Below are 27330 nucleotides of genomic sequence, written 5' to 3' on the forward strand. Positions count from 1 at the left end.
CGGCGCCATTAGCGCCGCCTCGGCCGCGCCGGCCCCCGCGCCCGCCCGCCCGCCGGGCTCCCGCGGCCGCGGCGCCCCGAAGGTGAGTGTCTGACGGTCGCTGTTCGCCGCCCGCCTCGCCGGCCGGGGCGGAGGTGCAGGCGCCATGTTTGGAGGCGGCAGCGGCGGCTCCGCATTGTCCGCGGGCGGGGAGGCCGGAGAGTCGGGGCGGCGAGGCCCGGAGGCCGTGAGGCCTGGCGGGCGCGGGAGCCGGAGGAACTGAGAAGGCCGGGCGGGCGTGTGCCGCGGTGAGCCGGCGCGGCCTGGGACGCCGAGATCCGTGCCGGCGGCTTGCCCGAGGGGCCGGGTCCGGGAGGCGAGGCCGCAACGAGATCGCGGAGGCGGAGGCCGCAGCCGGGTGGGGGCGGAGAGGGACACGGAGGCCGCGGCGGGGTCGGGAGACAGAGGAGTAGAAGGAGGCCGCCGCGGCGCGGGAGGCGCGGCCAAGAGAATGGAGCGGGCGGCAGGGCTCAGGAGGCGGGGAAGCGGCCGGGCCGGGCGGGTTCTGGGCGGCCCGGCTGCCTGAGCGGCTGGGGCAACTGCAGGGCCGGGCGTCCGACAGCGGCGGAGGCGGAAGGCCTGGGGTCTCGTGGCGTCTGCCCACGTCCTCGCCGGTAGCCTTAGCGGTGCGGATCGGGTCGCATTATGTAACAGATAGGTCCGATCTATTTTGCCAAGACAGGAAACTCCCTTGAAGAGGGACGAGCTCGGAAGATTTCCTAAGTCGAGCGGGGCCTGGTATCTCCGGAGCAAGCCCGCAGCTCCGCCAAACTCCGTGGATGTGTGCAGGAAACGAACGCGCGTGCGCGACTTTTTTGGGCCTTTAGGAGAGAAGCAACTTTCCTGTGCTTAATTTGCAGGAAACACTACTCCTCATCGTGGACTGTAGTTGTGACACACTTAGACACACCTAGGAAACCGCCCCCTTAATGGAGGACATTCACTTCACCCAGCTGCGACTGTTTTAGAGTATCTGTCATCTGGTAACATATAGTTACAGAGTTTCGATGTTGTTTAGTTACTGTTTTATCACTTGTTGGGTCTAGCACTATCCTGAGTCTGTGTTTATTCTTCAGACGGTTACCTTAGAGTAAGGTGTGTCTCTTTCCTGTGCACTTTTACAGTGGCGGGGTGGGGGGAGAAGCTGGAAGAGTTTAAATGGCTTGTCTACGAACTGGGCAGGAAATGAAGAGCATGGAGTCTTTCCCTCTTTTTGCCAGCAAAGCTGTTTAGGATTCGTTTAGCAGAGTTATCTCTGGAGAAGCATGCTTATTGCCTTTGCTGATTCCTCCATGGAAATGCTTGTTCCTGCATAGAGCCAGAGGGTCAAAGTGCTGGATATATTAAAATGAGGAAGCAGATGAGATTGTTGGTCACTGTGCTGGGCAGTGCTGCTAAATGCCCTCTTTGCCCTGGTCACAATTATGTTTTCTAATTACAGAGTAGCTGTGGCCATTAAGTATTAGGTTCAGTTCTTGTAGAAAAGTGGTTTAAAGACCTTCCAGTGCTCACTAGAAGAATGTGGGATTTGACAGGCTGGTTACAGTACTTCGCTGTAGAGGAGAAAATTACAGGCTTGTCTTTAATCTGGGAGCTGTTGCTTCTGCCTGCCTCTGTAGTGAATTGTGAAGCATCCAGCGTGCACTGTGGTTCTTTCTGTGCAGAGTATGGTACTGACACCTGGATTTGCACCTATCTCACCTCAGGGATGCTGCTAGAGGCCTAGGGCTGGCTAGGGTTGCTTTGATGACAGCTCCCTGAGAATCCAGTATTGAGTAGACACCTGAAAGTGCCTCAGATGCAGGTGCACTGGGGTCTGGCTGACTAGTGTCTTCATGTGACACTTCATAGAAATAGTATCTACAGAATGTGGATTTCTGCAGCCTGTACGGTCTCTTTAAAAATGCATATAAGACTTGCAGAGATTTCCTTTTGTGACTTAAAATATGAAGTCTGCTCTTTAAGGGCTTTTTCCCAAAGACTACTAAGGTAGCTATGAGTTGTGAATTCAGGCTTCTTTGAGAACCCTGCTTCTGGGCTTTCAACTTGATATGGTTGGGAGTCAGTCTTATTCTACTTCTTGTCAATAAAGTGGGCTTGTTCAGTGGGAGGCGTGTGAGTGGTCCTAGCTCATGTGCTCATTCTGCTTGACTAGTGGTCCAGAGTGGCCATGTCTGCTCATAAGGTACACAGACACCAAGTCGTATCAGAGAAAACTAAAAGTCGAGGAGTGGGAATATAGGCTGAGAGCTTCCTGGTTTTGTCCATACTAGAAATGAGCAAATCTCTGCATTGAAGTTTTCAGGCATGTGAACCAGAGATAAGGGGTGGGGGTGGGGCTCTGCAGGCTGTGGTTAGAGGGAACTCATCCTTTCTTTGGAGCAAGCGCTGAGCATTTTCAAGTGTATCAGGAAGAGAGGAGAGATGCCACGTGATCCCTTGCCCACAGCTAGGTGTGCTTGAAGAGTGTATGGCTGAGCACAGGCTGGGTTCAGCCTGAGTGGGAGGCAAAGCCTGATAGTGCCCGTGGGTGACAGGTCCCAGGGTGGTCACTGCTGAGGCGTCCTGAAAGCTACGTCGGGGTCTTGGGGCAAAGAGATCCCACAGACCGCCTCAGTGGTCCCTTAAGTCCTGTGTAGGATGTGTTTGTGGAAAGACTGGACTCCTTTATGCTCTTGAGTAATGGAAGCTTCTGGCCCCCAGCAGGAAAGTTCACAGGAGCACTCTGCTGGGCAGTAGTGAGAAAGAAAGGAAACCTAAGGGATTGCTAAGAGTAGTGGTCACAGCATGGCTGCTTTGTGGCCACAGGTCAGGTCACAGTCTCTGTGTTGTGAAGTCTGTCAGAAAATCTATACTTAATCTATAACTCTGAGATGATGTTGCTTTTGTAGGTTACTGTTGGCTTGCTCTAGAAAGGTGACTTGTGGGTGGGATACACCTGTGGCCTAGCTATTCAGCAGGACCCCTGAGGGCCGCAGGTTCCTGCTGTCTCCTCGATATCAGTACCTTTACCTGGGTGTGGTGAGGGAGACGTGCTGTCGGGTGTTGGAGGCTTGCTGAAGTGTGAGAGAGACTTCTTGGGAATATTGAAACTCTGAGCTTTGTGTGTGGGGTGATTTGTTAGTGCTACCCTAGTATCTTCTGAAGTCTTCTGTCATCCTGCATGGAGGTAACTTTTCCTTTGACTTTATTTTAGGTAATCATTGCCAAATGAGGAGGAAGGGACGATGTCCTCGAGGTCCTGCAGTGAGGCATCCTTCTTCTCCGTGCAGTATTAAACACTCCCCCACTCGAGAAACGCTGACGTACGCACAGGCTCAAAGGATGGTGGAGATAGAAATCGAAGGGCGCTTGCATCGCATCAGTATTTTTGATCCCTTGGAGATCATATTGGAAGATGACCTCACTGCTCAAGAAATGAGCGAGTGCAACAGCAATAAGGAGAACAGTGAGAGGCCGCCGGTGTGCTTAAGAACTAAGCGGCACAAAAACAACAGGGTCAAAAAGAAAAGTGAAGTCCTGCCCAGCACCCATGGCACGCCAGCTTCAGCCAGTGCTCTTCCTGAGCCCAAGGTGCGGATTGTGGAGTACAGTCCTCCGTCTGCACCCAGGAGGCCCCCTGTGTATTACAAGTTCATCGAGAAGTCAGCTGAGGAGCTGGACAACGAGGTGGAGTACGATATGGATGAGGAGGACTATGCCTGGTTAGAGATCGTCAATGAGAAGCGGAAGGGCGACTGCGTCTCTGCCGTGTCACAGAGTATGTTTGAGTTCCTGATGGACCGCTTTGAGAAGGAGTCCTACTGTGAGAACCAGAAGCAGGGTGAGCAGCAGTCCTTGATCGACGAGGATGCCGTTTGCTGCATCTGCATGGACGGGGAGTGCCAGAACAGCAATGTTATACTCTTTTGTGACATGTGCAACCTGGCTGTGCACCAGGAGTGCTATGGGGTGCCCTACATCCCTGAGGGCCAGTGGCTTTGCCGACACTGCCTGCAGTCTCGGGCCCGCCCTGCGGATTGTGTGCTGTGCCCGAACAAGGGTGGTGCCTTCAAAAAGACAGACGATGACCGCTGGGGCCATGTGGTCTGTGCCCTGTGGATCCCAGAGGTTGGCTTTGCCAACACGGTATTCATTGAGCCCATCGATGGTGTGAGGAACATACCTCCTGCCCGGTGGAAACTGACATGCTACCTCTGTAAGCAGAAAGGCGTGGGTGCCTGCATTCAGTGCCACAAAGCAAATTGTTACACAGCATTCCATGTGACATGTGCCCAGAAGGCTGGCCTGTACATGAAGATGGAGCCTGTCAAGGAGCTGACTGGAGGCAGCACCACGTTCTCTGTCAGAAAGACTGCTTACTGCGACGTCCACACACCTCCAGGCTGTACCCGGAGGCCTCTGAACATTTATGGAGATGTTGAAATGAAAAACGGTGTGTGTCGAAAAGAAAGCTCAGTTAAAACGGTCAGGTCTACATCCAAGGTCAGGAAAAAAGCAAAAAAGGCTAAGAAAACACTGGCTGAGCCCTGCACGGTCCTGCCAACCGTGTGTGCTCCGTATATCCCCCCTCAGAGGTAAGTGCATCTGAGTTTCGGCTCACATGGGCCTGGAGGGAAGGACTTGATGGAGGACACAAATCAGGGCCTGTGGGAGTCCTGCCACATCTCTGTCCCACCTACTGACAGTCTGTGTCCTAAGCCGTAGTCATTCATCCCCACTGTCCAGTGGGGCATAAGTGTAAGAGAAGGTACAGATTGGGATAGAGTTCTTTGACACCAGTTGGCTTTGACTATAAGGTAGGTATGGGAGCCACAGCCACACTATAGTCATTCAACCCTGAGTTTCTGGATTTCACAGCATCCTAAGTTTTCTATCTATAATGCCGTTAAACTCCCTTATTACCAGATTTTAGGACCTTGTAGAAAAACATCTGGCTGGTGAACCACAATCCTCAGTGACCACTGAGGTGAGGTTAGAATGGGAGCTGCTGTCAGCAGGGAGATGGTGGTCTGTCTTCCCACTCCCCTTGAACTCGCAGGGATCCTCTGCCTGTCTCCTAAGTGCTGGGATTCAGGGTGCTCTGACCATACTTGACTTCTTTGCTGCTTATGTCTTCAGGAGTGCACCCATTGCTTGGTCTGCAGAAGGGTTGATGTGCAAGGCCCACATTGTGTGTTTCTGGTGGAGGACTTGTCTTCCGTGTGCAGTTTAGGGACTGCCTCAGCTTCTTCAGTCTGCCTTGTGCTGCCCTCTCTCCTTGTGTCTTCTGGACTTACTCTGTGGCATGCTGTTTTTTTCCATTATTTCAAAAAATGATTTTTTTCACATCATAGCCTGTGGATGCTAAGTGAATCCACTCTTTTTTTTGCATCCATTTGAACCCTCTTTTGAGCTTTGAGGAAGGAATTTTCTGTGAAGGGGGTGTAGGCTTTTAGTCTGGTCAGGTTTGTAAAGCCCCAAGATGATGAAGTTCATGTGAAACTGACAGCTGCCCTAAAGCAACTTACATGGAGATTGTTAACAGGGACTCTGTAAAAACACTCATTCTTCAGCAAACAGGTGGGCAGTAGATGTCAGCGGGTTTTCTTGGTGGGGGTAGGGAGATGGTGAGATGAAGTTTTTTTGTATCCTTGGCTGTCCTAGAATGCCTACAGACCAGGCTGTCCTGGAACTCCCTGCTGCCTGCCTCTGCCTCCTGACTACTAGGATTAAAGACATGAGCCACCACCTAGTTCAGAAGCTATCTTTAACGTGGTGAACATTAGTTTTTTTGTGTTATTTTCTTATGAATGGTTTGAAGAAATTAATCATTCTTACTAGCATGTCATGATTATATATATATACTATGGAGTTGGGCATTGTTGTGCCACAGTGGGCTTACTGGTTGAGCTAGGAGCACAAACATAAAAAGAGCTAGCAACTGCCTTTGTATTAGAGTTTAAAATGGGTAAATGCTGTTTGTTTTTATAGACCTATACCTGCTTCTTAGAGTCAGTGAATCAAAAACAAATTGAAATCTCAGAACCCCTTGTTCAGAGAAGAGTCCTGTTAGAAACCAACATGCCCCTAAAATTTTCAGCCTAACTTAAAAGATGGCATCTCTGGGATTTCTACGTCTATAGAGGCGGAAAAGATAGGGTTATATGAGGAGCTGCTGTTCATGAAAGTATAACTTTACCAGAATTGAAGTAAGTGAAACAGCGGTCCATCGTTGCTTTCTCTGGCCAGCGCCAAGTATTTTGTGTTCCAGGTGATGGGTGCAATGCCTGTCCTGTCCTGTGGTTCCTGAGGTGCAGGTTTCAGAACATGAAAGCTGCCAGGTGGGTGGGACTGTTGCAAGGAGGATCTGCAGGTGACAAGGACTCTGACCTTCAGAGCCATTGAGGAAAGAACTTGAGGCTTTAAACCTAAATCTTCCAGGGTCTGTTGTAGAATACAGCGGAAGTGCATTGTGGCCTGAGTTTTCTTCCCCAGACAAGATCTTGTCTGAAGGCCAAGACTGCCTGGGGGCCTATGGAGTACACATCAGGTGAGCACAGGCCTCAGACTTGGGAGTCTCTTGCTTCAGCCTGTCAAGTGCTCACTGTCCTGTCCTGGCTTGCCCTACTTGGTTTTGTCCTGTTCTGTTTTGTGACAGGATCTCACTGTATAGTCCAGGCAGGTTTCAGACTGCCAGCCTCAGCTCTTGAATGATGGAATTACAGGTGTAAGCCACCATGCATAGCTGCTTGCCGCCGCCGCTGCTGTTTTGTAAAGATTTACTCAGTTTTGTGTGTGTGAGTGTTTTGCCTGTGTGTGTATGTGCACCATGTGTATGGCCGGTTCCATCCAGTCAGAAGAGGACTTCAGATCCCCTGGAGCTAGAGTTAGGGATGATTTTTGTGAGTCACCAGTGAGGTGGAATTGAATCTGATTGGAGAGCTCCCTGGCACCAGCTGTAAACAATAGACTGAGGGCAGGCGATGCTGGGCAGTGTGGTGTACACCTTTAATCCCAGCCCTTGGGAAGCAGAGGCAGGAGGATTTCTGTTCACAGCCATTCTGGTCTATGTGGTGAGCTCCAGGACAGCCAGGACTTCATAGAGAGACTCTGTCTCCAAAAGGAAAAAAAAAAAAGTTTAAATCTGGGGACGGTTGAAGAAGGAAGGTCTAGTTTTGTTTTTTGAGGCAGGGTTTTCCTGTTGTCCTAGAACTCACTCTGTAGACCAGGCTGGCCTTGAACTTGACATATGCCTGTCCCTGCCTCCCAAAGGTGTGCACCACCACTACCCTGCCAAGATGTTTTTTTTTTTTTAAAAAAAAAACATTTTGATGTGTGCTTTTCTATGCTCTTCTGATGGAATTTGCTATTACCCTGCTCATCCACCTCATTCTGTCTGACAGAGGACGAAAGAGAAGGAACAGAACAGGTAAAGGGGGAAGCTTTGTAGTTTCCTCCCCTGGAGTATCAAGCCTGGTAACTTTCCTGCCCTGGCCATATGAGGCCAGATTCTTTATCTCCAGAGCAGTGGCTGCTGGTGAGCGAGCAGCTGTGTCTGCCCAGGTCTGCAGCTTGACTCGGATAGCATCTGTGCACTTGGAGAATGGCTGTGCAGCTTGTTCAATACTGAAGCCCAGTGGTACTGGCTTAGCAGTGAGACCGAGGCGCCTTCTAGTTGGTGTTTACACTGCCAGTCCTTGGTCTGGTTTTGGGAAAAGACCAAGTGGCATGTGACCACTTGATGCACTTCATTAGGTAGACTAGGTCTTGCTTTTGCATATAATATTCTGGCTCGGGTTTTGTACACACTCCTCCATATTTCTGGTAGTTTACTGTATAGCCAGTTCCCGACTTATGGTTTGACTTAACAGCTTTTCTCTCTCTGTTTTTTTTTGTTGTTGTTGTTAATGGCACAACTGTTTGTTTGTTTGTTTATTTTGACTTTTAGAGAAAGGGTTTTTTCTCTTATGTGGTCCTGACTGTACTAGAACTCACTCTGTACATCCTGCTGGCCTCCAACTCAAAGACTTTGCATCCCAAGTGTTGTGATTAAAGATGTGTACTAACACCTGACTTTTCTCTCCCCATCCCGAATCCCCCAGTCTGTCTAAATTTTTTGAGAGAGTCTCACTATGTAACCTTGGCTGACCTGGAGCTTGCTACGTAGGCTAGCCTTAGATTTCCTCTACATGCCTCTGCCTCCTGAGCGCTGGGATTAAAGGTGTGTCAGCAGAATGCTTGGCATAGTTACCAGTTTTGAAAAATGTACATTTGAAAAATGGTACATGCAAAAATACTATGTTTCCGGTAAAAAAATAATATAATTGGAATTTGGTCTTTCTTGACTAGTGGTATGTCTCGTACTCCCTGTGAATGCTGGACATGGCACTGCTGTGAGCCACAGCTTCAGCGAGCTGCACACAGAGCTTGGCCGAGCACTTGGTGGGGAGCTGCGTTGTTTAACTGTGCTGTTGGGTAGCAGAGCTGCAGGAAGTGAGCCTGACTTGTGTGAGGTGATCAGCCTGTAGCCTCCGCCTCCTGTTGAAGAGCATCTGTGTTGGATCAACATTTCCATCTGCCATTGGCTCCATCCCTTCCAGGTGGAAGGCCTGCCCCGCATGTCCTGAGAGCAGTGGAGGGAGGGCTTGTTGCTGTGCCAGGGCCTTGGGAAGCAAGCAGAGGCATCTCCAGTAGTGATGTTGGGGTAGAAGCATGTAAACAACCACCTGGAAAGTACAAGATGACAGTCTGGTGGAAGGCAGAGCCCACCTGCTGGGAAGTACAAGGTGACAGTCTGGTGGAAGGCAGAGCCCACCTGCTGGGTGGTTGGCACGTGGAAAGAGCGAGGAACTCGGCCTGAGAGATGAGTGGGTCCGCCTGCTCATTGCAGCAGCGTCCCCTTAGAAAGCGGGGTCATTATCAAGCTGAAATCACTGTATACCAACTCTTCCCACCATCTGGACACCTTCCCCTAGTGGACCTGGGTCTGTTGTCCCTGGGCACTCAGCAGAGAGGGCATCTCCAATATGGAGAATTGTTCTCACTTCTTATCATAGTTTTTTCCTTTGGCATAGGTAGAAGTAGATACTTACTTTAGAAGTTCATTGCTGGGGCAGGCTGTTGTTTGATCTCACTGCTGCTGCTGTGACTCAGTCCACTTGAAGCTGACAGAGTTCCTTCCTGTGGGACCCTGAGGTTAGCAGGATTCCCAAGTTTGGCTGTTTTAATTTTTTTTAGTGATAATTTTCAAAACATAAGAATAAAGGGAGCCGGGCGGTGGTGGCACAGGCCTTTAATCCCAGCACTTGGAAGGCAGAGGCAGGCAAATTTCTGAGTTCGAGGCCAGCCTGGTCTACAGAGTGAGTTCCAGGACAGCCAGGACTACACAGAGAAACCCTGTCTCGAAAGACCAAAAAAAAAAAGAGAGAGAGAGGAAAAAACAACAACAAAAAAATTAAAAAAAAAAAAGAAAGAATAAAGGGAACAGAAAGAACCGCATTAGAAAAAAGGACTGCATTAGATCACCCAGTTACATGTTGCTAGTGTTATGCTGTGAACTGTGTAAACCCTTATATATAGGTGGGGGAGAGGCCTTTCATGATCATGTGCCCTCAAGGTATAGGTTCTAAGTTATCCTTTGCAGTGGGGAAGGACACCTGCACGTCCTGTACTGTACGTGCCCACCTTCTAGAGGTAATCTTGATGTCTGGTGCTTGCTCCATACCCTATTCCTTCAGCTCCGTGCCCCTAATCCAGCCTGCCTCACACAATACTCAGGTCCTATGAGTCATAGGAAGACCATTCTGATACCTGCTTTGTTCTTAGGTGCCAGAGCATTGGGCCAAATGGAAGGCCTCCGGGCCAGAGGGCCTGGAGGGGTAGGGAGGCCAGTCACTGGCAGGACACAGGGTTGGGGTGTTATCTCTGCTGACACCATTTCAGCTGCTGCTCTGTTTTCCAGCTTTCCTGGGTTTGGATGGTTTGTCTTCTGTGACACATGGAAGAATCTTTCTTCCTTTCGAGTTTGTCTGGTGTTTCCTTCTGGCTCACTCAAGTTAATGCCTGAATATGGAGTGAGTCTTCCTCCTGTGGTTGTCTTGGAGCAGTGGTTCTCAACTTTCTTAATGCCATGATATACTTACTGTACTTAATATACTTAATAATGTACTTAATATACTTACTGTAGTTTTGCTCCTATTACGAGATCTCGGAGATCTACCTGCCTCTGCCTCCCAGCTGTTGTGCTACCATGCCTCGATGTTTCTGAGGGTGTTGTTTTCTGGTGTCTAGTTTGACATCTTTGTCGAGACTTGAAAACGAATCCAGACTGAGGGTTGTTTCTGCCTGGCCAGTCTTTCCTATGATGATTAGCATGTTCATCCTCAGGTGTCTCCTCCTCTGTGGGGCTTTTGTCCTACATTTGTGCTGGTTTGTCAGTTACCTGAGGAGGCAAGGAAGTTATCCACCACATAGGACATGGGCATGGTGAGGAGAGGAAGCCTGGAGTGTCTGAGGGGAGCCGTTCCTCACTACCTCATGAGTAGTCAACCATATGATAGTGTTTATAATGTAGTTGGCTTCTCACAGCTGGCCTGTCACCTCTGAGATCTTGGCCTTGCTCATTTTCTGTGGCAAGTGTCTTACAGGCAGCCAGTGAAGATGCCAACTTGGCAGCTCTCTTGGGGACTAACTGTTGTGTGTTTTTTGGCAGTTCTAGGTTTCACGTGGTCATCTATTGACCAGAGAGTGGGGTGTATGGTCTGTGTCTAGAAGTAAATTGTAGACTTTTGAGTCCTTGGAGCAAAAAACCTAGGCTTTAAAATGATTCTATTCATTGATACTGTAAGGTTAGAGACTCTGGTCAGCCCAACCATGGAGCTGTCCTGAGCGTGAATGGAGTTCATTGTAACGATATAGGATGTGTAGGAAATGCTGCATTAAGAAAGGAGGAGGTTGGTTTCTAAAATTTCACTCTCCAGAAGTGACTGTGTGGGGCATCTTGAGAGATTCTGTATGGGTAGAAGTTATCTTCTTTTCCTATGTTTCATGATTTTTGCCTAGGAAACTATTCAGTAAGGAAAACCCAGAGATGAACATAATCTGAATTAGAAAGTGTAGCAGAGAAGCACAGTTACCTTTGGAGGCCTGCAGTTCCTGGTTCCATCCTTGTTCTTACAACAGCATTCACATGAATCTGGAATTGGTATGCACCAGTCATCTTTTGGCAAGGCTTGTCTTCTTATTTCTAGTGATAGCTGTGATTTACAAAGGGAAAAACAAGCTTTAAGAAGTACAGAGAACCCATTTGTTCAGCAACTTAACTTCAAAAGTTCCTGTGACTAGTTAGTCCCCTTTGCCTGTCCCTCCCTTTGTCCCAGCCGTGTGACTCTGTCCGTGACTCTGCAGTATGTAAGACCCTTCTCAGAACTGTAGATTGATACGTAACTGATGAAGTGAGTGTTGGTCGATCCTTTTCTGTGTAGAAAAGGATCCCAGAGGTCCTCTGTGTCCCCAGAGGTCAGAGTTTTCCATGTTTCCTGCAGGACCCTTTGGGGGCCTGGAATTGTTTGTTGAGGTTGGTGTGAGGGGGCCTAAGTGCCTGTTCCCCTATATTGCTGGTGGTTCCTGCTGCAGACCTTTCTGCTGGCTCCCAGCCCCATAGTTACTACCTCATGTGTTCTTGGTCTGGTTTCACAGCATTGCTGAGCACAGAGGTAGCTCATAACAAACACTTGGGGCTTTTTATTGACTGTCCCATGACTGCATGGCTGTCCCCATGACATCAGCGTTCTATGGGAATACTGATGGGGACTACCCCGCCACTCACATAGGGTTTTTTGTTTTGTTTTGTTTTTCTTTTTTTGAGACAGGATCTCTTCATAGATCTGGCTGTCCAGGAAATCACTATGTAAACCAGACTGCCTGCTTCTGCCTCCCTAGTACTGGGATTAAGGGTTCGAACCACCATGCTTGGCTGATAGGAGAGGGTTACCTGGTGAGGCCCTGTCTCAACAATAACCAAAACTTCACCCACTCCACTTTCCAATACCATTCCCCCCCCCCAATAAAATTAGCCTTTTGTGACTTTGCTAGGATATAGGATTTTTGTTTTTATATTGATAATTATACATTTTAGGTTATCTTTGTAGACAGTATCTGAGGAGATTGCAGTTTAGGTGGGCTTTTCTGATTCCTCAGTTTTTTTTATTCAGACTCAGACGGGGCCTGCCCATTAAGCTGCCCAGAGGGGACTGACTCTGATATTGTACAGTGTATTGTGCTATATGTAGGAAGTTTTTATTTATTTATTTTTTTAAAGCAATCTTACTGTGTAACCCCAGCTGGCCTGAAACTTGTGTGTAGATCAGGTTGGCTTCCAACCCACAGAGCTCCATTTATCTGTCTCTGCATCTTGAGTTCTGGGGAGAAATCTTAAGGAAAAGTAATATTTCATTCATAACGGAGTCACTAGTTATTAAAAAAGCCTAGTTATTATTTCCATGGGTGAATGTTAGTATTGACTGAGATGGAGTTAGCCCCATTTTTCTTGCATTTCTTTACTTTTTGAGAACAGTCTCTCTCTGCAGCATAGGTGGCCTCAACTTCATCATCCTTCTGCCTCAGACTCTCGAGTGCTGGGTGGCAGGTGTGTGCTGCCATGCCCAGCTTTCTTCCTGGTTTGTTCTTACTGACTGAGGTGCTAGAAGAAATCCTGGCCGTCGGTTGGTCTAAGTAGACTATATAGAAGTGGCTTTGCTGTGGCAGTGTGTGTACACAGTTACAGGGTGGCTGTGAGCAGTGAGTGACCTGACAGTGAGTCACCTGCCATCCTCACTTTGTCAGCATCTCTTCACACTTCTCAGAAAATGGTCAGTTCATTTTTGTCTTGTATTTTTGTTTTTGTTTATTAGCTGTATTTAGGAAGGCTTGAGAAACTTTTGAGTGTACTCTTGCCAACACTTAAAATTTTTAAATAGACTATAGTATTCAAAAAATTCACAAGACAGATGTGTGGTTAAAAAGTTACAATGGAATAATTGTAACCCTGGTTTGTGTCAGATGAGCCCTTGGTTGTTGCAGCCCCTGCACAGTCCCCTCCCATTGCTAAGGGCTATAAGTGTTCTGGTTTGTGTAGGGTTTGTGTATCCTCTAGATAATCTTGGTTTATTTGTGTGTTTGACATAATACCTGTATTAGATTTTAGTTACCAAAAAACTAAATAAATAAAGTTGGGTAGTTTTATAGAGAATTTTTTTTTGAGCTCGCAATTTGGGCATTACATCAAGTTATTTTGTGACTGCATCACATTAGAGCAGTGGCATGGCGTGAACATGTGTGGAAAGTAGATCTGACGGGGAGAAGTGGAGCCCCAGAGTACCGGGAGCAGCCAGACTAACCTTCCTGCTGGGTACCTATCACCCCCAGGGATCTGGGACAGACTCTCCAGACTAGAGTGGTGCCTCTGGTTCCTTCCAGATTCCTGTGTGCAGTGGGTCTCAGGTCTGGCTTGTGTTGGTTGCCTGTCAGTGGTATAGTTTGGCCTGTTCTCCCTGTGCTTTCTCTGAGTTGGTACTTGGCCTGCGCGTTGATGAGTGTGAAATGAACTGGTTGGAGTTGGACATGCTTGCTTTTGGCTGGTCTTCTTCTGGGGACCAACAATCCTGTTTTTGGAGCCTGATGAGTCAGGCTCTGTGTATAGTGTTTGGATACATACCTATTGGACATATTTTAAATGCATTTTTTTTATATAAGTCTTGTTTACAACTTGTAACCTATTCACAGTTTCCCAAGTTCTTCCACTGGAGAGGGGGGTGGGGCCAATATGAAATTGGAATCTTATTTAAAGCAGATTGCTAACCATTATTTTTTGGATTTTTAAATTGTTAAAAAAAAATCTGTATCTAACTGGGTGGAGTGGTGCTCACCACTAATCTCAACACCTGGGAGGCAGAAGGCAGAACTCAGAGCTCATGGCTAGTCTGGTCTATAAAGCCAGTTCTGGGACAGCCGTGGCTCATTACATAGAGAAACCCTGTCTTGAAAAAACAACAGAAAACAAATAAGAAAAATCTTGTATCTCTGTACTACCTCCTGTGAACATTAAACTAACCATCAGTGTAGTGTTAAATATCTGTTTGCATGTTGTTGGGATGTATATAGTTTACTGTACAGATGTTAGACTTCAGTCAGAAGTGGTGAAAACACAAACTGTACCAGCATTGCAGCTGTGAAGTGGCCAGGCCTTCTGACCTGTGGACATAGTTTCCTGTGGGACTTTGGACCATCCTCAGGTGTCTTGATTGCCTTCTGTTGCAGCCTGGTTTCCTGTCTCCATCTGAGTGTCTTTTGGTGGGTTGATCATGCTTTATGGTTTTGGTGTCTGACCCACCCACATTGAACATGCAGAACCACAGAGGGGCAATGCATCATCTAGAGGAGCTCAGCTAGGAGGCTTGACAGCCTCAAAATAAGTGAACTTAGAAATTTTAAAGCCTGTTCTGAAATTTTGATGTGTGGAACAATGAAGGAACACCTTCTTCTTCTTTTTTTTTTTTTTTTTTTTTTTTTTTTGGTTTTTTCGAGACAGGGTTTCTCTGTGTAGTTCTGGCTGTCCTGGAACTCACTCTGTAGACCAGGCTGGCCTCGAACTCAGAAATCCACCTGCCTCTGCCTCCCAAGTGCTGGGATTAAAGGCGTGCGCCACCACCGCCCGGCTTCTTCTTCTTTTTTTTTTTTTTTTTTTTTGGTTTTTCGAGGCAAGGTTTCTCTGTGTAGCCCTGGCTGTCCTGGAATTCACTCTGTAGATCAGGCCTGCCTCCAACTCAGAATCTGCCTGTCTCTGTCTCCCAAGTGCTGGGATTAAAGGCGTGCGCCACCACCGCCCGGCTGAAGGAACACCTTCTTGTAGCCTTTTGTAGTTTTGTTCTTTTGAAATTGTGTGGCTTGATGGATGGAGCTTGTCTTTCAGTGTCTTTGTGAGGGACACAGCTCTTCTGTGGTATAACACAGCACAGACGTGCTCTGGCCAGCATTCACAGGCCAGAGGGCTTTGAGCACCCTTTCTGCAGAGGTTTTTACAGCTTGGCACTGCTAGTCCCCAAAGGACGGAGTTTCTCAGAAGATGGTTGTCATTTACCAAGAGCAGACTACGGTCCCAGCCTGAGCTGAGTGGGTGGGTTGCTCTGCTTTGGGAGTTTCTTTTTTCTTTTTCTTTTTGTTTTCTCTTTTCTTTTCCTTTCTCTTCTCTTCTCTTCCTCCCTCCATCCCTCCCCCCCCCCCCCTTTTGGTTTTTCGAGACAGGGTTTCTCTGTGTAGTCCTGGCTGTCCTGGAACTCACTCTGTAGACCAGGCTGGCCTCGAACTCAGAAATCTGCCTGCCTCTGCCTCCCAAGTGCTGGGATTAAAGAAGCGAGCCACCACTGCCTGGCACCTCCCTACTTCTTTAAGCAGCACCTCAGTTAATTCCATCACCACGACTGCCCAGCTTTTTTTGTTTTTATTTTATTTTATTTATTTTATTTTTTAATTTTTTTTTTTTGGTTTTTCGAGACAAGGTTTTCTCTGTATAGCCCTGTCTGTCCTGGAACTCGCTCTGTAGACCAGGCTAGCCTCGAACTCAGAAATCCGCCTGCCTCTGCCTCCCAAGTGCTGGGACCAAAGGTGTGCGCCACCACTGCCTGGCTGTTTTTATTTTTTTTTTAAGACTTATTTATTTCATGTATGTGAGTACACTGTCGCTGTCTTCAGACACACCAGAAGAGAGCATCAGATCTCATTACAGATGGTTGTGAGCCACCATGTTGTTGCTGGGAATTGAACTCAGGACCTCTGGAAGAGTAGTTGGTGCTCTTTAACCACTGAGCCATCTTTCCAGTCCCCCGAGTTTCAAGGTTGAGTGTGACCAGGGCTGGTGGTGTCACCTGTGAGAGCAGGCCATGAGCTCAGAGTCCAGCAGCAGCATCTCAGCTGACAGTGATCAGTTGTGCTCGCTTTGTGTGTAGACAGGAGTGAAGGAGAAAAGAAGGAGTTTAAAGGTTTGTTGAGCTGTGTTCTTTTAGACATTTAACCTGATGACTGTTTTGGTGGATGGAATCTTTAGTTAGTTGAGGGTTATAAACTATTTTCATAGTACCAGGGACAGGCTCAGGGAGAGAACTGCATTGTTATTGAGGGTAACATTGTCCTGTTTCGTTTTCTAAGTGCAAACATTTTTTAATATGCTTTTCAAAGCTAAACTCTCAGTTTTTCCATGTTTTAGATTAAATAGGATTGCGAATCAGGTGGCCATTCAGCGGAAGAAGCAGTTTGTGGAGCGAGCCCACAGCTACTGGTTACTCAAAAGGCTGTCTAGGAATGGTGCTCCCCTGCTGCGGCGGCTCCAGTCCAGCCTGCAGTCCCAGAGAAACACGCAGCAGGTATGTGTTATGCTCGTCTGCCTTTCGGTGCCACTTGCCTCCACACAGGCTGTCCCCCAGGCTGGATGTGGTGCTCCCCGATCCCTAGGCCTTGAGGTACTGAGCTGCAGATTATTCAGGTGCCTCTTGTGTCCTCAAGGTTTGCTGTGACTCAAGGGTTGAGTTGTACTTCCTTTACTCTGACAAGTGTCTGCTCTGTGCCCAGTACTCTGTCAGTTCCAGGGAAAGAAGGGAATGCCCAGAGGACTTGATTCAGCCACAGCAACATGCATCGTCAAGGCAGAGAGGGAGGCCTGATGAGAGGTATATGCAGTTCCTCTACACATTGCCCAAAAATATGTATCTGGTGGTCTCTACTGGTTCCAGTATGAGGAGCTACTCATTTCATTTGTAAAATATCAACCAACTTTAATGGGCGTTTAAGTCTGTCGAATCCTGTTGAGTCCCCATGGCTGTCACAGGCACGGTTGTGGAATGAGCTCAGGGCTCTCATCCTGTATCCTGGCTGTTAGATGAATAGTGATACTGGACCTGTTGTGTGGATTAGACACTTAGATCTGCAGGTTACCAAGTATTGCTCTTCTGGAATCTAACAACTTGCTGGACTCTGGGTCCGATCTGAGTGGAAGGGGAATCCATGGCCTCCCCAGTATCAACTCCTCTCTGTTGCCTTCTGTAAGCCAACATTGTCTATTCACTGGGGGCACATACCTCCTTGGAGGCTACTGGAATGTCTTAGGGTTTCCATTGCTGAGAAGAGACACTGTGACCAAGACAACTATTATAAGAGACAACATTATTAAATTGTGGCTGGCTTACAGGTTCAGAGGTTCAGTCTAGTATCATCATGGCAGGAAGCATGACAGTGTCCAGGCAGATACATTTGTTGGAGGAGGAACCAAGAATTCTGCATCTTGATCCAGGGGCAGTTAGGAGAAGACTACTGTCTTCCAGGCAGCAAAGCCCATCCCCACAGTGACACACTTCTTCCCAAAAAAAAGGACACACCTCCTAGTAGTACCACTCCCTGGGCCAAGCATATTCAAACCACCACATGGGGTATATGAAGCAGCCCCATCTGAGGAGTGTCATAACCAGGCTTTGAAGTGCTTAGAACAGTAGAGGCTGTTTTGGTTGTTGGAGTGAATCAACCAGGTTCTTTACATCACATGTTGTGAGATGCTGCTGTTCTCTCTACTACCCATAACTCTTGGAGCACAGCCCCACCATGGCTGCTTGTCCTGGGTACCAGAGGAGAAAAAGGGTTTAGGGCAAGAGGGTTTTAGGGATATTGGTCATAAAGTGGGGAAGTGTTTGCTAACACTAGGCACTGGTAGGAATGATGCTTTTGTTCTTATGTGATGGTAGCAATGTTGGAAAGAGATGATATGGAGAGAAAAGTGGAATCCAGACCACATATATTGTGCTGGGCTAGAGGAGAGTCTCCTGATAGGCTGGGGCGTGAGCCACCGAGCAGGGATACTTTGGTAGATGGTCAGTAAGAACGGGATGCTGTTAGTTCAGTGATGGGGCACTCAGCCATTGGCTTCCTCTCCTCTGTACACATAGGACTGGAGAACAAAGGGCGGGGAGCTGGGAGGAAGGAGAGGCTACAGAAAGGAAGGTAGGAAGAAGGGTGATAAGATAAAGCAGCAAGGCAAGCGCCCCTGACGGTCGTACCGTAGATTTCTGAAAAGCTGTCCAGTGCTGCATTCGTGTAGACTCTTCCTGTGAGTCAGGCCTGTGAGGAAGAGCATTTGCTGCCCTTCCTGAAGAGGACATTGAGGGCATCAGAGAGGGAGCACTCGAAATCGAGGATGCAAGCCCTGTGCTGTTCTGGGCTGAATCATTCTAGAATTACTAAAAAGAGAAGTAGAAGGCTTTGTGCATGGCAGAGAAGTCTTCCCTGCTGTGTTGGAGCAGGCAGGACATGACGCTAAAGGTGGTAAACTGTACCCACACTGTCTTAGTAAGGCTTGATGGAGTGGCCCCAGCCTTGCCATTGGCCCAGCATGTGCTCCATCTCAGCCCCTATGAGTGTTTAGAGTAGAAATACTGGATGTTAGAATTTGACTTACCTTGGCTTCACTTGTCTCTGCTCAGCCTGGCTTTGGGATAAGGCTGTGAGATTTCTCTACTGTGACTGACCTTGTGGAGGCTTAAGGATGGTGGGACAGGATGAGCTATGTGCGAGAGGACATCACTGAGGTTGGCGCTGTACTGGAATCTTTCACTGTGGTGTTTAGAGCGGCTTCCTAGCTGTGTATTTAGTCTCTGTAGGCCCTAATCTGGTAGGGAGGCAGACCTGTTGTCTTGTGGCGTCTGCTGAGGTGGTGCTGTGGTAGTGGGTGGGTTGATGTAGCTCCTTAGATTTTGTCAACAGTTCGCAGTATGCAAGTCCCCATTCATTCTGTTTGTTGTTTCCTGTTTTCCTTTTGTTCATAGACTCCTGGAAATCTGGGGTCTGACGTGGCTGAGCTTAGCTGCCCTTAGGATCACAGTTGAAGCATATGGAAGCCATTGCTGCTGAACTTCTGTGTGTTTCACAGATGAGCTGACTGATCTTCCTAGTTAGTACAGGGGCCTTGGCCTGACTGACCCCTTGTTAAAGGGTCAGGCTTTGCCAGCCTCCTCCTTCCCAGCATCTAGATCTCAACGTGTGTTAGGAGTAGAAACACTGATGCACGTGTTTCTTCTTGGGAGTGGGTGACTACTTTTGAGCTTCCCCTTCTCAGAAGTCTCTTCCCGGAAGACTTCCAGCATTGATTTCTACGTAGCAAAGTAGACAGCTTCAGAGCAGTGCTGGGAAAGCTGGTTTATAGATAGACAGGATGATTTTTGTACAGAGTCCTTTTTTCATGGTCTGTAGCATGTTGGAATGCAGACAGTGGCTCAGTTTCCCCATGATCTTTTAAAGATTAAAACCAGGCCATGAGCAAACCACTGAGTTTGCCTGTCCCTGAATATACAAGCACAGGTCTATTGGTAATCTGGATATTTCCTTTGGTTCATGGGGGTTACCCTGTGAGTAACCAAAATGTCCTTTTGGTTACTCAAAAATCCGTTTCTAAGTAGTAGGTAGGAAGTTGTCTAGATGTTTTCTTTTTTCTTTCCTTATTTCGAGACAGGGTTGACCTGGAGAGAGAGAGAGAGAGACACATGCGCGCGTGTGCATGTATATGTGTGTATATATGTATATATATGTATATATGTGTGTGTGTGTGTGTGTGTGTGATATATATATATATATAATATGCTGGCCTTGAACTCACAGAACTCAGTCTCTGTCTCCTAAGAGTTGAGATTAAAGGTGTACATGGCCACATCTGGTGGTGTTTGGTTTCTGAACTCCCCTTTCCATGTATTTCCTTTTTTGCCTATATGTGATGATACTGTCATCAAACCCAACTAAATGCTTAAGAATTGTTAATAGCCGGGCTGTGGTGGTGCACGCCTTTAATCCCAGCACCTGGGAGGCAGAGGCAGGCGGATTTCTGAGTTTAAGACCAGCTTGGTCTACAGAGTGAGTTCCAGGACAGCCAGGGCTACACAGAGAAACCGTGTCTCGAAAAACCAAAAAAAAAAAAAAAAAAGAAAAGTCAATGATATCAGGCACACCATGCTTTACTGTGGGCACTGAGGTGTGTGCGTCAAGTCAGATCATGCCATTCCCCTTATCCTGTGCTGTCGTTTTCACACCATGAAGAGTGGCTGTCCATACAGTTTGGTTGGTGACACTGTGCCCTGAGACCCTCCATCCTTGACCAGAGTGCTGGTAGCTTGGGTTGCAGAGTCTCTGCTGTGGTGTCAGTGGGCCATGAGAGGCAAAGCTGTCCAGAGAGAGAAGGGTCTCCTGTCTATGTTTCTCAGCTGGATGGCAGCGCTTTGCTCATGGTCGGCAGATGTATATCTATGCTGTCCAGCAGTAGTGCAGGACAGACTTCTGGGTAGGCCAATCTCCATCCCTTTATCATAGGGATAGGACATATGGGTTTCTGTGAGGAGGCAATCCCGTATCTTTTCCACAGAGTAGAGAGTGGGGGATAACTTTGGATAATGACTGTTGTGTTGGATGAGGACCCCGGTCTTGGACAGGCTCACTCTGGAGAGGCAGAAATGGGGAGTATGGGGTGGTAGGAAAATAAGATCTGGGTTGGAGGAGCAGGGCTCTGGGGAACTTTGTTGAATAAGATGCTGGAATACTGAGAGGATGTGGCATGTTGAATTTCTTGGAAAGTGGCTGGAAAACCTGGTCCTTGGTAGATAGGACTCTGGTCTTGTTTGGTGTTCCTTGGCTGCTATCGAGGGATGTGTGCTGTCCCTGTGGCAGCGGCTCTTGTCCCTGTACATTTGTGAGGTAGTAAAAATACCTTTTGGACACTTTTTAGCCTTGAGGGGCTCTGCTAGGCTTCTGGCTTCTTATCCTGCTTAGAACTCTGAGCAGCTCAAGAAGCCACCTCCTTGTGGCCAGGCAGAGCCTAGCTGCTTCCTGCTACTGTCTGTCGCTTGGCTTCCCAGTGCTGTCCTCCCATTTTGGTGGCTAGGGTAGAGGGGCTGGTGCAGGATGCTGACCGAGTTAGGAGAGGTGCTGTCACCTGAGAAGGCAGCTGTCACTGGCAGCTACAGTGCCCACACTTGTCTCTATGGGATTAGCAGTGATCCCTACACCGTACCCGCCATGACCAGAACTGAGCCTGTGTAATTTTCCGCTGCCAATAAGGGTAGCTTAGGTTTGTACCTTTTGTATACCTCCTTTCTCGTACTCCCTCCGTTCCTACCTCCTGGAGTAAAGCCAAGACCTCATTCTGCCATGGTCCTACTAGACCCTCCTGTCCCTTGTCACAGTACATTTATAGGGACTCTTAAACTAAGAGAATAGGAGGCCCCAGGTCCTGTGTTACCCTTTTAGCCTTACCTGTTGTATGAGCTTGTTAGATCCCTGGCAGGAAGAACTTCTGGGTGTGACTGATGGGAATTCTCATTTAATCTTCTCAGAGAGAAAATGATGAAGAGATGAAAGCTGCCAAAGAGAAGCTAAAGTACTGGCAGCGGCTGCGACACGACCTAGAACGAGCACGCCTGCTAATTGAGCTGCTTCGCAAGCGGGAGAAGCTCAAGCGTGAGCAGGTGAGGGAGGCCCTTGGCTTCTGCCACCCTCCAGGCTGACTCTGGGTGGCCGTCTCGCTGCTGTCCTGGAATGCTCTGGAGTAGCCCCTGTGTGCCTGCTGACCTTGTGCTGTCCCCACCCTGCAGCATATCCCTGCTTGTAGTTGCCCCTGTGCTACCTCTGTGTTGTCTTTTTTGGGTGGCCACCTCCTGAGTGTACAAGGGTCTTAAGGGAGACCTCTGCCTTGGAAGAAGTACATGTCCTTGCACAGAGAAGGCTGCTTTGTGGTAGGATGGTAGCCTGCACGTAGGCTGCTCTGTGCTGATGGTTGGAGTGTTGCTTCTGTGATTGTGCAGTACGTGGAGGTGCCATGATCTCCAAGAGGGGTGTCCCTACAGTTCTCTAGAGACAGTGTGTGCTGTTGTTGCCAGGTGAAGGTGGAGCAGATGGCTATGGAGCTCCGGCTGACACCGCTGACTGTGCTGCTACGCTCAGTCCTGGAGCAGCTACAGGAGAAGGACCCTGCAAAGATCTTCGCCCAGCCCGTGAGTCTCAAGGAGGTGCGTGTCACTGTGGCTCACTGTTCTGTCTCATGTGATTGCATCTATACTGCTGCTTGGTTAGGAAGTGTGGAACTGGGGAGAACAGGTTACCCGCATTCTTAATTCTCATTATTTAATGAATGTTTAGTGAATAGGATTTTAATTTTAAAAGATTGTGTCTCATTGTAAAGCATTCAAAGTGCCTAGGTGAAATGTTTTACTTAGAACTTAGCTATTGGTGCTAGCCCTGCTGGTGCCCCAGCACTCTGATGTACTTTTAGTTAAAGGACGTAGGTTGTGAGGGCCCCTGCAGTGATTGGGCTTAGTTTGTATTGGCTTAGTGTTGTTATGTGAAATTAGTCTTGGGGGGATGTTTCAGGTGTGATTAATTTTATAGAAAGCATGAAGTAAGTTTTGATTTTTCTTTGGTTTGTAAATGTTTATTTTCCTTCCTAAAATTAGGTACCAGATTATTTGGACCACATTAAACACCCCATGGACTTTTCCACAATGAGGAAACGGCTAGAAGCTCAAGGGTATAAAAATCTCCATGCGTTTGAGGAGGATTTTAATCTCATTGTAGATAACTGCATGAAGTACAATGCCAAGGACACCGTGTTTTATAGAGCTGCAGTGAGGCTGCGGGATCAGGGAGGTGTTGTCCTGAGGCAGGCCCGGCGAGAGGTGGATAGCATCGGCCTGGAAGAGGCCTCGGGAATGCACCTGCCTGAGCGACCCATCGCAGCCCCTCGGCGGCCCTTCTCCTGGGAAGAGGGTAAGAACTGTAACCAGGAGGACGGCGGATGCTTTTTCTCTGACTGCACTCACTAAGATTCCAGCATGCGGGCAGCAGGAGTGCTCCTGAGGTGCACGTGCGTCGGGTCCGCAGCGCATCTCACTTGGGCCTTGCCACATTTTCTCATACCCACTTTGATAAACAGATGTCTAGGTGATGAAGGCCGTGAAGACACCATAGTTGAGGATTCATACCTGAAGGGTCTGATCTTGCTTCTGAGGGGGTCTTGCAGTGAGAAGGCAGTTATTAGTCGTCGTGTTTCAGCTGAGAAACAAAAGCAGAAGCTAAGATTGGCTGTGCCTCTGATCCTCTCTCTGGGATGCTTGCAGGTGTTTATAGAGGGCTCAGCTTTCCCCTGTTTCCTCCAGGACGAGCTTGTACCCGGGCCCCACCAGGCACATGCTGTTGTGGTATTCATTAATTTCCTCCAAGTGCTGTTTTTGGAGACAAGGTCTCAATGGGTAGCCTTGGCTGGTCTGGAACTCAATATATGGATCAGGCTGGCTTGGAATTGACAGAAGCCCACCTGCTTCTGCCTCCTGAGTGCTGTGGTTAAAGATGTACACCACCACATCTGGCCTCCAATCAGTTCTTGTAAACGTCTTGCCCCTTCATGGTTTATTCGATAGATGAGTGTCTACCGTAGGTGAACGTGCCTCGGAGCACGACGTTTGCTTGTATTCACAATTGCTACCAAAACCCCAAGAAAACATAGCTTCCTGTTTTGACCTATTTTTTTCTCCTGCTATTGGCTGTCCAGGAAAATGGTGCAACTGTACTTTTCCTTCTCCTGGATGACCAGCTAGCTGGTTACTGTGTCCTGACTCTTTGCCTTTGCTTTCCCATTGGGTTATATTTGTGGCTTAGTGAGGTCAAGGCCCTCGAATGCTCCCTCACTTCTGGCCTCCTGTGTGTCTGGCCCAGAGAATCTTTCTGTTTAGTACCCAGGCATCTGCAGGGCATACAGGAAGGTAAGACAGGAAGTTTGCCACAAATTCAAGGCCAGTCTAGACTATAGTGATTTCCAGGCTAGTGTGAGTTACACCCTGAGACCCTGCCTAAAAACTAAAACTGATCCCAAAAGTGTAATTAGGAAGTAAACACAAGCAGGCCAGAGTGTTCATGCACAAAGCCTTGAGTTTAATGTCAACACAGCATAAACTGGGCATGTTAATACAAAGATTAGAATTTAAAGGTCATACTGGCTACATAGTGAATTAAGGCTGGCCTGGATTACATGAGACCCTGTTTTGAAAAATAGATATCCATGCACACATACAGGTGACATATTTCTGCAACCCTAGATAGGTCCAGTGTGGCTAGACAGGAGCCATCTTGTGCTGAGATGTTCCCCCTAGCAGGAGCTGAGCTTGATAGGATTACAGAGTGACTCTCAGTCCCTGTTCTTTTCTCCAGCCTGTGTGAGAGGCAAGGGTAGTGTTCCAGCCGCATCTGTTGTGGCTATGGATGGTAATGGCTGCCCAATGACATATGGGAGTCTTTGATCCCACAGCTTCTGATTCTCATGCCCTGTGGATGGACAGAGCTTAGAGGCCTCAAAGTTGATGCTTCCAGGAAACTGACTTTGCCATTGCTAAATAGAGGAAAGTAATAATGAAAAGTACAAATTTATTTATTAACTCAGTAGTTGGAGTGGAATGGGTGATCTGTGGCAGGGTGAGCCCTGGGTACCTCTGCCACTGTCTTGAGTCTACAATAATGAAGATACTTATCTTAGTTAGGTTTTTGCTGCTGTGAACAGACACCATGATCAAGGACAACATTTAATTGGGGCTGGCATACAGGTTTCAAAGTTCAGTCCATCAAGGTGGGAACATGGCAACATCCAGACAGGCATAGTGCAGAAGCTAAGAATTTCTACATCTTCATCTGAAGGCTGCTAGGAGAATACTGGCTCCCAGGCAGCTAGGAGCCCACACCCACAAGGCCACACCTCCCATTAGTGCCACTCCCTGAGCTGAGCTGTACAAATCACATTCCAATGCCTGACCACTATAGGCTTGTTCAAACATAAGTCTATGGGGGGGGGCATCCCTAAGCATAGCATAATGCAAAATACATTTAGTCCAACTTCAAAAGCCCCCATAGTCTGTAGCAGTCTCAACAATGTTAAAAGTCCAAAGTTCAGAGTCTCTTCTGAGATTCATCCAGTCATTTAACTGTAATCCTCAAAGCAAGACAGGAAACCAGCTGGGCAAGCTCCAAACTCTGCATCTCTGTCAAGGCAGCCTTCAGATGTCCAACTCCTTTTTCATCTTTGACTGCAACAGACTTCTGGGCTGATTCCACTCCCTGGTAGCAGCTTTCCCCAGCAGATAGCCAACAGCTCTGGTATCTCAAACGTCTTGGAGTCTCCAAGGCAACTTCTATATATTTATATATTTATAGCTTTTTGTTTTAATGTCTGGGATCCACACATGATCTTCTGGGCTCCTCCAAAGGGCTGGCGTCACTTCTCCAGCTCTGCCCTCTTTAGCACTCTAAGCTCAGGTTGATCCATTCCAGTACCACTGCTGTTCTTGGTGATCATCCCATGGTACTGGCATCTCAAATATACTGGGGTCTTCTGCCGCAACTAGGCTTCACCAATAGCCTCTCATAAGTTTCACCAATAACCTCTCATAGGCTCTCTTCATGGTGCCAAGCCTCAGCTCATTTGCATGACCCCTTCAGTCCTGGGCCATCTACTGCAACTGAGGCTGCACCTTCACCAGTGGCCTTCCATGACCTCACAGTGCAGACCCTCAGCTGCTCTTCATGACCCCTTCATGCCTTCAAAACCTGTACCACCTGGGTGATTCTTACACATTACCAAGTACAGCTCCAGCACCAGGTACAACCTTGACTATCTCTGGAACACAGCTTCTTTGTGCTCGAAGGAAACACTTTCCAGAAGATTTCACCTCAGTGATGATGGTCTTTTTTTTTTTTATAAAAGATTTATTTTATTATATATGAGTACACTATATAGCTGTCTTCAGACACACCAAAGTATTGGGTCTCTGTTACAGATGGTTGTGAGCCACCGTGTGGTTGCCAGGAATTGAACTCAGGACCTCTGGAAGAGTAGTCAGTGCTCCTAACCCCTGAGCCATCTCTCCAGCTCTGCTGGTCTCTTTTTTCTTCTTTGGTTTTTTTTGTTGGTTTTTCAAGACAGGGTTTCTCTGTATATAGCTCAGGCTGTCCTTTAACTCACTCTGTAGACTAGGCTGGCCTCGAACTCAGAAATCCACCTGCCTCTGCCTCCCAAGTGCTGGGATTAAAGGCATGTGCTACCACTGCTTGGCTTGCTGGTCTCTTCTTAATCACCACTAATTTCTTAGCTCCAGCTAACCAGCATCCATTGTCCCAGTAGTCTCTTTCTTCTCTTGACTCTAAAGCCAGAGACACATGGCCAGAGCTGCGAGTTCTGCTGCTTGCAGGAGCTGGAACATGGCCCCTAGTTCTATTATTGCATCATCACCAGCTTCCTGTTTTCTAACTCCTTCACTGCCTGAGCTTGGCTGTCCTTGATCTTGCTCTATAGATTAACCTTGAACTCAGAGATATGCATTCCTGACTCCTGGGGTTAAAGGTGCATACCTCCAAGTCTGGATTTAAGCTTTTCTTCACTTACAACTGGCTCTGTCCTTGGCTGGTCTTGAATTGAGAGATCTGCTTACCTTTGCCTCCTGGGATTAAAGACTTGTTCTACAGTGTCTGGATTCAAATAAAGCTGCGTAGAATCTTACCCCGTGGTCACCACTCCCTTAATTCCTTTAATATCCTTGAACCGGATTCCGCTTCTTTTCGCTTCCCAGTTTCCTTTCTAACCTTACTATGCTTATTCAGATCGCTCTTCCGGAGACTTAACCAGAGAACAAAGTCTATGATGGGCGTCTCTGAGACTTCCTTTGTCAGTGCAATTAATCTGAGTCTCTGCACCTTAGCCTCAGGCAGACTCTTCAGACAAGGGCAAAAAGTTGCCATATTCTTCACCAAAATACCACAAAACAGTCTCTAGGCCACATACTGAAATTCTCCACTGAACCCTCTAGGGTCGGATCTACACAGTTCAAGTCACTCACAGTAACAAAGTCTTCATATTCTCACTAGGATAGCTCATTAAGCCCCACTTAAAACATTCCATGGCTTTCCAAATCCAAGGTCCCCAAATCCACATTCTTCCAAGCAAAAACATGGTCAGGCTTATCATGGCAATACCCCAGTTGCTGGTAACATCTGTCTTAGTTAGGATTTTACTGCTGTGAACAGACACTATGACCAAGACAACTCATAAGGACAACATTTAATTGAGGCTGGCTTACAGGTTCTGAAGTTCACTCCATTATCGTCAAGGTGGAAACATGGCAGCATCCAGGCAGGCATGGTGCAGGGGGAGCTGAGAGTTCTACCTCTTCATCTGAAGGCTGCCAGCAAAATGCCGGC

The 27330-nt window shown here is 47.8% G+C and overlaps 1 protein-coding gene across 3 annotated transcripts in view; it reads left to right on the forward strand.

The window, feature by feature from the left end:
• Window positions 1-51: 51 nt before the first annotated feature.
• The window catches only part of Brd1 (bromodomain containing 1), a 49733-nt gene continuing 22454 nt past the window's right edge, over window positions 52-27330 (forward strand). For all 3 annotated transcript variants that reach the window (XM_028753657.1, XM_028753658.1, XM_028753659.1), the window contains exons 1-6: window positions 52-82; window positions 3236-4616; window positions 16280-16436; window positions 21432-21563; window positions 21975-22103; window positions 22548-22860. In XM_028753657.1, coding sequence (XP_028609490.1) covers window positions 3250-4616; window positions 16280-16436; window positions 21432-21563; window positions 21975-22103; window positions 22548-22860 — 2098 coding nt within the window. In that variant the 5' untranslated portion in view covers window positions 52-82; window positions 3236-3249. The remainder of the gene's footprint in view (window positions 83-3235; window positions 4617-16279; window positions 16437-21431; window positions 21564-21974; window positions 22104-22547; window positions 22861-27330) is intronic.

Source organism: Grammomys surdaster, unplaced genomic scaffold (genome assembly GCF_004785775.1).
Source record: "Grammomys surdaster isolate TR1022 unplaced genomic scaffold, NIH_TR_1.0 125953, whole genome shotgun sequence".
Taxonomy (NCBI): Eukaryota; Metazoa; Chordata; class Mammalia; order Rodentia; family Muridae; genus Grammomys; species Grammomys surdaster.